Below are 14,004 nucleotides of genomic sequence, written 5' to 3'. Positions count from 1 at the left end.
TTAACATATTTGACGCCTTTGACAGAAGACAAAGCAGTGCTCCAGCTTTGCCTTCTTTAAGGGATGTCAGGAGCATTTTGGGATGGGCCCTCTGCTCTGGTCCACATCAAGCCTGGTTGTCATCTCAACCTCACCACCCAATTCCGGAGGCGCCCACATCCGTCTGAGCTGAGTGCGGATGTTACAGGCAGTGATTCTAGCTGATGGGCAGTTCCAGCACAATCTGGCCCTTTGATACTGTATTTTCCACACATTATAACTGAGAACTTACTCTCTCGATCTTTTTTAACGAAGATACAGAAATGATGCATATCTGTGCTAAACTATAATTTTGTGGTGACTAAAAAAATATTTAAATTTTCCAGTCTGAGAAAGGGCAAATCTACAGAAAATGTAGGTATTATGGAAACTAGTCAAATATTTGAAACTATGATTTGTATCAAACTGGCATTACCTCAGAAGAGTTGCCATTCTCTTGTTTACTCAGTACACCCACTGGTTAAGTGGTTGTGATTTTACAACTTTCACTTTAACAAACAAACCATGTCAGTTTGGGACAATATCAAAAGCGTGACATATTCAGATTGTAAAATTTCCAAATAAAACTCGGAAACTGTGCACCGCATACACAAAATATCAGAAGACTAGTAAACTTTTTAGTCAAATTATCTCTGCTTTGGTCTCAAGGATTTGGAGAAGTTTAATGTGAGTACAAGCCACTGATGTTCAATTCTTCTGTCTATACAATTCAGGCATATTTATGCCGTAAATCACTGTGCTGCTGCAGGTTAATTTTTATGTTTGAATATAAACACGTGATAAGTGCTATTACAAGAAGCAGAAGAGCATACTGGAACTGGCGTGAATGTGGCAAATTTGAAAGTGCAGTGGTCACGACACACTTTATTTACTGTAACTGAGCTGCAATTAATGCCAGAGTCAGAGAACACCAGCTGTTAAATGGTTGACAAAGAGGGGAAGTTTAAAGCTAGCTTAGACTTAAAATTAACAGTCCCCTTAGGAAACCGAATCTGAGGTCAAACATTTTTTTATTTAACTGTATTGTTTGTTGCGGTACTTGTCATTCCTGGGGATTCTTCTAAATTAAACTACACCCAGGGCGTATTCTCACGGAATCAGTGACCAGTCCCATATACTGCATTTTTGTTAACAATTATGCATTCTGAAAAATCATTTCATTTATTTTTTTTTGTTTGGAAGAATGGTTTTGAAAATGCAACTCCATGGAGAATGAAGCAAAGCCAGTCAAAAGAATGCGTGGGAAATTACCATCAAGGTGAGCCCTTCTAAAGGACCATGTGCAATCCCCAGGATCAGGGGCTCCATGTGATTTACTTACTTTTAATCTGTAATGGCAAATAATTGAAGATGAAATCTCACACAATGAATCAATATGAAGTCTTTTGCATTTTTAGTCCACAAGATAATCAAGCAAAAACTTCAGGGATTTTACATTAAGAGGTCCCAGCCACCAGTAACATCATCCTTCTGATAGGGGAGGTTGAAACTGAGACCTTGACTGTTGGTTCTGGTGGATCAGACTGATTAAAGGTCCCATGCCACGATTCAGAGAAGAGCAGGAGACCTCTCAGTTAATACATGAGATTCCTCCCTACTACTGTCACCAAAGTAAAGCAAGACGGCAAATCACATAACTGCTGTTTCTAGAATCCTGCTGATTGCAAAATGACCGCCAGATTTCCCTCTAAAGCAAGTCATCTGCTTTAACAAGAGAAGTCACCGAGCACAGTAATACAGTGCTATAGAAACTTGGGTCTTTCTTTGACTGTAGGTACCTGACATAAAATTTCTAAAGGCCTACAGAACTCTTTGATTGCATGTTAAATTATCTATGTTTATGTTCCTCCTAATTTCAATTTATTCTGAATCAGATCTTCATTAACCTTTGCATATAGTTGATTGGCATAAAGATTAACCTTTTTAATGTAGAAAATAATACCGAGCTCAACATGTCTTCTAAGTCATAGGGGAAGGAAATGTTTTCCAATCTTGTTCACTTATGGATGATCAGAGCCTGTAGCCTCTAGTTACACTAAATACTCATACATCTATATTCCTCACATGATTTTAAAAGACCTGATTATATCCTCAGAGACACAAAGAATTCTGCAGATGGTGGAATCTGGAGCAATACACAAGAAGTGCTGGAGGAACTCAGAAGATGAGGCAGCATCTATGAAGGGAAATAAACAGTCACCGTTTCAGGCCAAGACCCTTCATCAGGACTCACTTTTTTTATGCTGATGAAAATAAGCTGCAAATGCCTGGATCGTCCTGTCCACTTTCTCTGAACGTTGCCCAATAAAGAGAGAACTTGCAGTTACATTGTGCCATTTTTTCATCCCAAATCCTTCAAAAGTACTTTACAGTAGCCAATAGTTTTGAAGTCCTGCCAGAAGTGTGGCACAGACTCTGCTGCATGGAGGCTTTCACCTGCACTCACCATCAGATTCCCCACTGCTTACCACTTACCTGGTACTGATCCATAAGGCCAAACTTGCTTGCTGAGCATAAACAGGACCTGACTGGCAATTTCACCTGACATAATCAGGTGGCGTGGATGGGATAGAATAAGCCCCACCCACAAACTGCTGAGGTATTTTGACAACCAGCAGAGTCACACCCCCAGCATCACTGTCTGTCTAAATTGTCTGTCAATCATTTGGAATGCTCCTGAATGCAAAAAATGTTGAGAAGGGAATAACAGCTTCTTAAAAATGCACTTAAAACTATCTTCTTTCAAACACAAATAATTTTTAAAATGTAATTGAGCTTATTCTTGCCTTTCTTCCTTGTGGTGTAATAGCTCCATTAAAATAAGTGGGCTCACAGATCCTACAATGGGTCTAACATTGGCCAACACTTTTACTAAAGAATCTCAGGAAGCTCATGTTCCATTGAGGCACTCAATGCAGCAAAATGAACCGACCTCTGACATACTTGGTGGTTGCAATCCATCAGCAAGTTCACCTCTTCCATATTTGGAAAAGAAGGCACCAAAATCCCAAACGGTCCACTGAGGATTTGCCAGCAAATTACAGGAGGATTCAGGCATCTACTTTAAAAGCAGCCACTCAAAACAGCATACATAAACATCTTGCAGGGATGAATCTCCAGCTTGGGAGTGTGGTGGAACCAGTTCCATCAATAACATTCAAAAGGGAATTGAATACTAACTGAAAAAGGAAAAAATCTGCAGAGCTCCAAGAAAAGAGTGTGGAAGAGGACTTATTAGGTCACTCTTTCAAAGGGCATAGTTACGATAATCTGAATGGTCTCAGCTACACTGCATGATGTTAAGAAATTTATCTCAGCATTTGCTTGCTCGATTGAAAACACCTTCACTTTAGTTACAATCTTTCACTACAAACTCAATAGTCAGGGCCAGATCCTTCCCAAAGCAATATGCAAAACCTCCAATATAATTAATCATGGGATTGCACTTGACACTTCTCACTATACCCACCTTATTAATAGATGTTATAAGAACCTTAACATTAGATGTACCTGAGATTCTCTTCACATCTAACTCCCGCACTTGGCCATGCTGTTGGGGGAAGCACAGAGCTGGAAAGAATGAAATGACTATTGGCCAGCACTGTCCACTCAGAATGGCTGCCTTAAGAATGACCAGGGAAAAACATCCGAGTCCATCAACGTATCAGCTCTTTCAGCTGGAAAACGGTCTATTATGCAGGGAAAGTAAATTAAGGATAGGAAATGAGTTTCATATTTTATTTTTGTAAATACTGTACTTTTCCCCCACAGGACTCTGATAGGAGTACATCTGTCTCAGAATACCACAGGGCCCCTCTAGCTGTGCTGTGTCCTCATTATGCAATTTTCTATACCACTGATATAATTCAAAACACATTCAACATTGTTCAGGCAGTTTTGTGCTGTGCACTGCAGTCTTAGAATTGGTTTCTTAAGGGAATTGATTAAACTCACATATAAACTGATGAAATGTGTAAAGTCTCAGATAATTGCCTTCCACACTATCATACATTTTAATAGCTATAAGCATAATGATCTTTGATCTTCCCGAGGAACTGCAAACATAGAATTGGACCCGTGTTAAGTATTTTGGGGACTAGCTAACATTCATCATTTTAATGCCACAGGTGGAAGTATCCATGGAGAAATGAAGGCATACATTGTTGATGCCAACCAGATTCAAAGAACTGTGTTTCTGCAACAAGAGATGTTTCCTGGAAGGGCAAATTGCAGTATATATTCAGAATGTGCAGAATGCAGAACTCTATCCACAGGTAGATTATTCAAAACTGCATATCACTACACTTTTTAATATGCACACGATGTTATATTTATATAACTTCAGTCCTGTATTGTTCCAAAAATGGCATTCTCACGTTGAAGCTGATCAACCGCAAAAAGAGAAAATGCAACCAAATGTGAGTTTAAGAAAAGAAGTGGCTTCAAAGTATGTCCAGCTTAATAGAGAGTTTTCAACATCCAGGCTCACTAAATGTGGCACAGTTGAAGAGCTCTTAATGTCAAACGCTCTGATCCAAGTGGATTTGTTTAAAACCTTATCCAATGAACAGTGTCACTCCCAATAATCCTCCACACTGACATGATGCTATAAAGACAGGATCATTAGACGGATTCTGTCTTAACTCTGTATTATCCTGAACAAAATAGGCTAGAAATTCAATCACATAGCACGTGTGTTTCTCTACGTGTTATCGGATTGAACCAAGGTGTAAAATTGATCACAGAGTGAGCCTGGGATCTCACAATCCACATAACGCACCATGCAGCAGTGGCATCACTATTGTGCAATGCACATTCAACATCACTGCTACGCTATCAGACTGCAGATGTGAGGCAAAGAGTCAAAAAAGGTGCGCCAAGAGGGAAGGAGGCACTGACAGAGGAAGCAGGCCTGTAGGGTGTTATTTAAAGGGATGCCTCTTAGATGCATCATTATTAAGATTCCTTTATACAAGGTATTGATGGCGTCAGCTCCAATGTAATAATGGACCAAAATTCTCATCATTATTCAGATGAGGTATTCTATAATGTTTGAGGGGGGGCAGGTGCTTTGGTCTTCTGTCCAGATGTCCACGTCTTCATTATCTCCAGTGTAAAGCTGTCTGTTCCTGTAATTCGCTCACTCACTCTCAGCAGCAGTTCCCATTCAGAACCATTGCTTTAATGCCACCAACCACAATGAATCCCACTGTTTATTTTGTAGTTCATGCATGGTTCCTGAGATCATGCACAATCTCACAAGAGACTGTAAGTCACCCCACTCACAATAACTTGTGCAAGTGCACAAACAAAAATTATTTCTCAATAGCAGGCACGGTAGTGTAGTGGTTAGCATAATGCTATTACAGTGCCAGTGACCCGGGTTCAATTCCAACAGCTGTCTGTAAGGAGTTTGTACGTTCTTCCCGTGACTGCGTGGGTTTCCTCCGGGTGCTCCGGTTTCCTCCCATATTCCAAAGACGTACAGGTTAGGAAGTAGTGGGCGTGCTATGTTGGCGCCGGAAGCGTGGCAACATGTGCAGGCTGCCCCCAGAACACTCTACGCAAAAGATGCATTTCACTGTGTGTTTCAATGTACATGTGACTAATAAAGACATATTTATTTATAAAGACTCAAGCACTTCCCAAATACAAGCAGCACTATGTAGTGCATGTTTCTAAGAAGACTTTTATACATAGTCTGTTGAGGCAGACAGCCCTCAACCCCTCCCCCCCACCCCTTTGCTTTCATCTTCTGTGGAGTTCCTGAAGTCACCCTCAGCTTTAACAGCCATGTGGCTCCCAAAACCTTGTGCCTTGCTACTGCAAACATGCCAAGAGGCTGAAGGGGTGACAAACGGTGAGTAGGCTAAGGCAATGCAAACTGAGGCCCAGCCCACAGCTGGCAGGCCATTACAGATGATCACAAGAGATTTAGACACTACAGAAATGTATTTAAATAAAAAAAAGCTAATGAACAAAATATAATAAATATATTTTAAAACCCATTCAACCAATGTAAAAATTTAATTTTAAAAAATGTAGTCAAATATCCAAACAGTCAGTGACCCCATTCAAAGGAGTGGGGTCACACTGGTTGTGCCAAGGCTGATGGAGAGCTGAGAAGCCAGATATAAAGTGCATCCAGCCCCTCAGTTCAGAAAGAGTGGGAACCAGCCCTAGACTCCTGTGAATCAAGGGATGGTGTGGGAGATCACTGCTTTGACATCTGATGTCCAGTGTGTTCTTTACTGCAATGCACAGGCGGGGAAGTCCCACAAGTACTGATAAGTGCACTGCAACCTGATCCATCCCATCACGTTCAACCTCAAATACTCTTTGCTCACCTTGGGTGCCACAGAATCCAGAGGTGTTTTCATAATACAGAGTACCATTTACCTGGTACCAATTCACAAAGCCAAACTCTCCTGCCAAGTGTAAACAGGACCTGATCGGCAAGACCACCTGGCATAATCAGGCTACAATGATGGGGTAGAACAAGCCCCACCCACAGAAGTGCTGAGGTATTTTGTCAGTGAGGAGAGCCACACCCGCAGCACTGTTGTCTGTCAAAATTGACAGGTGTTTGAGATGCTTCTCAATACAAAAAAATGCCACTTGATTTGAGTGTTGAGGTGTACCAGCAAGAGTAAAACTCTTCCTGGGGAGAGAGAAAGCAACTGGCAACTTGTTACCCAAACTGCACTCTATCAGAATTGAAACTGGGGTTTAAGTATCATCAGTGTACATGACAGCAGCTGCAAAAGCAAATAAAAGGCCCCAGAGATCTCTGTAACCAAGATTATTGATTATCCACATTATTTTCAAAAGCCATGTTCCCTTCAACGTTTTCAGAATCCCAGCAGATTTAGTATTGGATTGGCCATTATTCTTAAGTATTATTTCCTTGTAGCCATAAAAGAAACCTTTTACTTAGAAAATAGCCTGCTCTCAGATGTGGCAAATGTACACATATTAAAGCTAAAGCAGCAAGTTGTGTACTGCGGAGTAAATGGCACCGATTACTCTCAAGTGTTAGTAACTTTGAGAGTATGGTGCTCTAAAGATTCGCATAAGGTCCTTCACCAACCTGCCCCCAACTGTACAAAGGTCCATGATGAGACCCTGGAAAACATGGAACCTCAAGTACGGTGCAAGATTCCATATTTCCAGGCTCATCACGGACCTTTATTATCAGGGACCTCTGCTGAACAATGGGACCTTTGCTTTGCAAATGTTTAAGGCAGGCCCATTCTTCTCATACACTTCAGTTACTGAGTCAATGATGACTTGCAGCTTGGCTTCCGAACTATAAGTGCTGCAGCTTGTTGACTGAGTTGGAGAGACCTTGATCCTGGAGTGGTGGCAACACTGGTTGAAGAGTTTCCCATTTGCTCTGTACACGAGATCCACAACAAGCAGGAAGCTTGCTGGAGGCAACTTGCAGCATTGCAGCGAGATTTAGAAAAGTGTTGGGGTGACGACACAGCCTTGCTTGACACTAGTTTGCTCTGAGGTTCGGTTTGATATGGACCTGTTGGTCAAGATTGTGACTTGAGTATGTAGTAGACATTGGATGGTGATGAATTTTTGAGGACAATTTGAGAAGGATTTAGCACTCTCCCCAGAGAATGATAGAATCAAAGTCATTAGTTAGGTCATCAAAGATCAAATACAGTGGGTGCTGCTGCTCATTGCATTTTTCTTGAAGTTGACATGTAGTGAAGATCATGTCTACTGTGCCTCCACCAGATGTACAGAATATACACTGCAATTCAACCACTGGGAGGGAGCAATTAAGGAACGCCCCTGTGATGACCTTCCCTGTGAGAGGCAGTAGGAAGAAAGCCTTTCCAGTTACTGCAACTGGAATGATCTCCTTTCCTGAAGATTACAGCCATTCTGAACTACTTTTCATTTCTTGGGAACCATTCAATGAAGGCAGAGATCAATGACGTTGAACGTGCCAGCAAAGCCCTGGTAATCTAAGCAACAGGAGGTTTGAAGATCCACACCTCAAACCAGTACAAAGCTCACAGTCAACTGAGCAGGAGTGACCCTTGCCCTCTGGGATGCTTATGAGAGATGGGCAAAGTACAACAGACATCTCAAAGCACTAAATACTGCCAACAAGATATCCTCCAAATCCACCAGCAGAATCAGGAAACCAACATCAGCTTCCTCTCCCAGGTAAAAATCACTAGCAGTGAGGCTCTACGTACACTCAGCTAGTTCCAACGGTCAGATTGAATCATTCAGATGCCAAATGCTAGTCTCCCAAGCAGGCATTCTATTCCGAGCTTTATCACAGCAAGAAGCTACCAGGTGGATAGAGGAAATGATTCAAGGGTGGTGTTCAAGTCTCCTTGAAAAAGTGTAAGGCTCCCAACAACTGGCAAGAATCCCAGGCCTGTGACTGCTCAAAATGGAGAAATGAAGAACTAGAATTCAATTGTCAAGACCAACAAGAAGCCTGGCATAAAAAGCAAAAGGAGAGCAAGTCCTCCCAAACTACCCAGCCATCCTTTGGCAAAGCCTGTGGGTCCCACAATGGCTTCATCAGCCACCACAGAACCCACTGAACTGGAGAATGGAAGCAAGCACCTTCAATCCCAAGGCATAGCTGATGAAGCTGACAGTGGACCGTACAAGTAAATTTACAAAATAAAATTTTAAATACAAATCCAGTATAATGGACCGCAACAATTAAACCACATATCCAGCACTGTATCCTGATGTGGTTGAGACACAGGGCTGACTTTTAATCCAGAGCAGTGCATGGGTTTGGATTCAAGTTGGGCTTCAAACCATCCAAACTGACAAGGCAAGGAAACCAGCTCCAAACCACCAAGTTCAGCGTTTAACTTGAGCACATGAGACTCCACATAGTTAACTCCCTTTGAGAGATGGATTGGTCTACTCTGGGGCTCATGCACTTCCCGGGCTCCCTGAAACCCACCAATGAAAGCATGGAGAGTGGGGGTGGCATCTGAGGGCTGAATCTCTCACAGGAAAATCTATCAATCAATGCATTGCTTGCAGAGTTGCTTCCTTATCTGCCAGCAGAAAGAGGTTTGCTCGCTTCACTTCCATTAGAAGGTTGTATTCCACTCATGGTTGCTCTTTTTTTTATTTTATTTACAGCGTGGTAACAGGCCCTTCCGGCCCAACGAGTCCGCGCCACCCATTTTAAACCCAAATTAACTTACCCATACATCTTCGGAATGTGGGAGGAAACCAGAGCACCTGGAGGAAACCCACGCAGACACAGGAGGACGTACAAACTCCTTACAAACAGCGACAGGAATCGAACCCCGATTGCTGGCACTGTAATAGCGTCGCACTAACCGCTACACTATGGAGAAGTGCTCTGTTGGTATTGGTATTGGTTTATTATTGTCACTTGTACTGAGGTACAGTGAAAAGCTTGTCTTACAAACCAATCGTACAGGTCAATTCATTACATAGTGTCGTTACATTGAGTCAGTACAGAGTGCATTGATGTAGTATAGGTAAAAACAATAACAGTACAGAGTAAAGTGTCACAGCTACAGAGAAAGTGCAGTGCAATAAGGTGCAAGGTCACAACAAGGTAGATCGTGAGGTCATAGTCCATCTCATTGTATAAGGGAACCATTCAATAGTCTTATCACTGTGGGTTAGAAGCTGTCCTTATGTCTGGTGGTACGTGCCTTCAGGCTCCTGTATCTTCTACCCGATGGAAGAGGAGAGAAGAGAGAATGTCCCGGGTGGGTGGGGTCTTTGATTATGCTGGCTGCTTCGCCAAGACAGCGAGAGGTAAAGACAGAGTCCAAGGAGGGGTGTCCATAACGCGCTGGGCTGCATCCACAACTCTCTGCAGTTTCTTGCGGTCCTTGGCAGAGCAGTTGCCGTACCAAGCTGTGATACATCCAGACAGGATGCTTTCTTGGTGCATCAGTAAAAGTTGGTGAGAGTCAAAGGGGACAAACCAAATTTCTTTAGCCTCCTGAGGAAGTAGAGGCGCATTATGATGGGTGCAGCTTTGCCATCTTAACTCGGGCTTTGGATGAACAATGAGATGACGGGCATTCAATCAGACTGCTGGTCACCAATTTACAATGCATAAGACTGTGGGAAGCAAGATGGCTGAATGGGGAGGAGAGGAGCTGAGGATTCAGAGAGGGGAAAGCCAAGAGATGGAACATAAAAGGGGGAACAAGAGGAGTGACAGAGGAGTGAACAGCAGGGCGGGGGGGGGGGTGTCCTGAGGATAACACCCTGAGGAGGAGAGGAGAGGGAAGTGACAGCAGAGGGGAGGGGACAGTGAGGGAGAGAAAAGGGAAGACAGCAGCTATGGCTGGGGCCAGTAGGGACGGGTGGGGGGGGGGGGGGGGGGGGGCGGGTGGTGGTGAGTGAGGTGGCAAGGAAGATGGGGGTAGGTGGTACTGATGGGAGATGACTGATGTTGGCGGGGTGGTGGGGGGGGAGGAGGAGGAGGAGATGGCAGCAACGGTGGGGGAAGACAACTCAAAGATGCTGCGGGTGAAACTTTGGACCAGGATCCTCGATCTTTGGAGATTAGGGATAAACTAGTCATACAAAGGAACATAAAAAGGTGGAGAAAGTCAATTCCATAGCAATAAGGAATTGTTAAAAGAAAATCTTTGAGAATTTTTTTTCTACAAATGACGTCAACAACCTTTATTGTTACTTTTTTAAATAAACATGATGCAAACTGCATTTTTATGATCATTATTGCAAACTAACAAAACTAGGAATCAGCATAAACCAAGGAGAGTGCACCACTGGATCTAATCACAGAATCAAACATCGTTAATTTTCAGGGAATCCCTTTTCATGGAAGTTTCCCATATTATGTTTAGACAATTATAAACCATTGTCCTCCTTCCCATAAAGAAGCTTCAGCAGGTCAATTTCAAACCATTTGTCCTGGTGCACAAAGCTTTTACACCTGTCAATTTACTTGCTAAGATTCAATTACTCTCTGGGACGCAAGGCAAAAATCTGATGACATTTAATGTAATTGCCTGGCCCTTCCGACTATGGATATGCCTGCTCAAAAATACACTGAGCATTTTACACTGAAATTATGGCATGGAAGAAATATGCCCACACAGATCTGGAGATGTCTTGGGAGTTGGGGGCAGGGAGATCTACTTCTTTCCGATGTTGGCTGCCATCAGTTAAACAGGGTGCCTAATATATAATCACCGTGTCACCAGAAATATTCTCTCATTCAGCAAAACAGGAAGGAGAAACACCATTTTCAGCTAATATTTTAAACAATTTACTGTGTGCAAATGGAGATTAGAACATGAATATAAAATTAAGGCAGAAACTGAAACATCACAACTACTGATAAAAATGAAAACAATTAAAATTCAGTACATCTTTAAATATTTATCTGAGGGCATTACAATATACATACAAGACATTATTCTTTGTTTGCTAAACAGTAATCATGACTTAATGCACCATTAAGAACTTACTTGCACTTCACAGAACAAAATACTTCATTTGCAAAGTATTTTAGAGCAAACAAGTACTTAACTTTCTCATTGGGCCGTTGCTTTTCTCAACTTCACTCGAGAAAGTGACAAAACAGAGCATGCTGTGGAGCAGCACTGAACTGCTGACTGGGATTAAACTACAGTTTTCAGTTCCACAGCATAATGAAGGCCATTGCTGACAATATCACTATCACTACGATTGTAGAACCAGAGCCTAAACGTTAAACATCTAGGAAAGGTGGTAAAAAAAAATTGACAAGAATTACAGTTCAAAAGGCGTAGCTAAAACAGCACTCACTTTCATTTGCAGCTGCTGTATTTTCATATATGACACTGTTGTCATAGAAAGACATCTTACAAATGCCTTGCAGATTGACTCCATCTGCAACCTGTAACCCATCGTCTTTAGCAAGGCTCTCTGATCCTGTCACAGGTGAACTAGCAGGTCTGGAGCTGGTCAAAGAGCTCGAGGGTCGAGAAGTAGCACAGTTCTGTTAAAATGAACAGAAATAAGGTTTGGATTACTCCTAGATTTCATTACTTTGCAATCCAAATCAAGAGTTTAAGCCAAGATTATTGTTTCAAAGTTACCATTTTAGAGGATTAAATTGCTCGAACACAAAGCTTGTTTGGTCTTAAAATGAAATGGGAAAGACAGCGTGGAAAAGCAAGAAAGCAGAAAGAGAAAGAGAAAATGCAGGAAAATCACACTAGACCGAAGATATCTAGGTCCCAGAATCACAGGAAGGAAAGTAAAATAGCCATTTTTACAACTTTTGTGACTTTTTACTTAAACAAAATTTTGCAATAGGTAGGATATGTCAATTAGAATAAAAAGTAAAGGTAAAATAATAAGCATAGCCAAGAGAAACCAAAGAATAAGACTACTGGGTCTTAGCAAACAATAAGGCACCAATCAAAATTATCTCTACTTAATACAGGATTTTAATGCAGTTAATTAAATGAATAATTATATATGTAGATATTTGATTGCCTTTATTACTGCAAGCATTAGTCATCGTTGCAGAATCACAACATGAGGTATAATACATCATTGGAAGTGGCAACAGTCTTAATGATACGCCAATTGCAAACTCTTCCAGTAGATTTTGAAATACAGCTTTTAGCAGATAATGGTTGTATGATTCAGTGCTTTTAGATTTTCAACTAAACAGGGACACTTCCAATATTATACACATTCTTGAGCTGTTCCTGAGAGAAGTGAATTCATTAATATGCAATGATAATAAACATCAGACTTTGATATAATAATACTTTGCCTCTAATTCACTATATATTTAGAGAATGGAAACATTATTTAATACCACATGGTTCAGAAAATTTGCAAACTAAATCTGAAGTAAGTTCCAATGGTGCTACATTAAGTACAGAGTTTATTTTCACTCACTGGAGCTCTGGAAGACAGGTGAACACCCTGTTGTCTGAGGCCATGCCACCTGATACTATGAGACCATTTCAAAATATTAGAGCATTTACTTACGATATGTAGCTACAGTAAAACTCCAATAATCCAGCACATTTTCCTGTCTATTGGTTGCTACTCACATTAACCCTGCAACAGATTTTTAATCACTTTTCTTAGATATTACATTTCCCAGTGAACCAGGTGAAGTTGAAGGGAGCATGGGAAACAGGACCCTGATCAAGTGAAAGAGAGTGTGGGAAATGGGGTCCTGGCAAATTGAATGGGATCATGGGAACCTCATCCTCTGACAAATCAGAAGGGAACACAGGACCAGAGGTCCAGGTGAGTGGAAGAAAGCACGGGAACTAGGGCTGGGCAAGTGGAAAGGAGTGCAGGAAGCAGGGCCCTGATAAGTTGGAAGAGAATGCAGAAACTGGGGCCCTGGTGAATCAGAAGGGAGAATGGGGACTGAGACCCCCCCCCCCCCCGTGTTGGAAGTGAACATGGGGACTAAGGCCCCATTAGTGGAAGGGAGAACAGCAAACAACGCCTGATGAGCCAGATGTTGAACCACTGGGATTTCCAAATGTTTGCATGGTGGATTATCTGAGTTTTACTGTATTTTGTGTAGAAGAAGAAACAATGTCAACACTCCAGAGGAAAAGGTTATCAATCCAGCAAAATCAGGCGGGAAGATAAAGAATAAAGAAATCAATAAATTTACGCTTGTGGCGACCCACTTTCGACGCAGGCAAACCGGCTCGGAAAATGGCGCGCGCGTTGGCAGAGGCCAGCCACAAAATGGCGCTGGGCCACCTTCTTCACCAGCGAGGGGAGAAAGCCCGCGCACGGGAAGAAGTTTTTGTGACGCACCTCTGAGGTCATTGCCACCTGGAGAAGGCCAGGAACTTGACTGCTTAAAGCCGGCACGGCAAAGTTCTGAATAAACCAGTCTCGAGTGCAACCTACAGACTGCATGTCATTATTTCCAGCTCGGTGCGTAGCCCATTGCTACATTGGTGACCC

The 14,004-nt window shown here is 42.1% G+C and overlaps 1 protein-coding gene across 1 annotated transcript in view; it reads right to left on the bottom strand.

Annotated features, from left to right (window-relative positions):
* The window catches only part of LOC127568212 (adhesion G-protein coupled receptor D2), a 228,195-nt gene that overhangs the window by 80,235 nt on the left and 133,956 nt on the right, over window positions 1-14,004 (bottom strand). The window contains exon 21 of the mRNA XM_052011694.1: window positions 11,851-12,043. Coding sequence (XP_051867654.1) covers window positions 11,851-12,043 — 193 coding nt within the window. The remainder of the gene's footprint in view (window positions 1-11,850; window positions 12,044-14,004) is intronic.

This window comes from Pristis pectinata, chromosome 3 (assembly GCF_009764475.1).
Source record: "Pristis pectinata isolate sPriPec2 chromosome 3, sPriPec2.1.pri, whole genome shotgun sequence".
In the NCBI taxonomy this organism is placed as follows: Eukaryota; Metazoa; Chordata; class Chondrichthyes; order Rhinopristiformes; family Pristidae; genus Pristis; species Pristis pectinata.
This window is presented reverse-complemented; position numbering and strand designations above follow the sequence as displayed.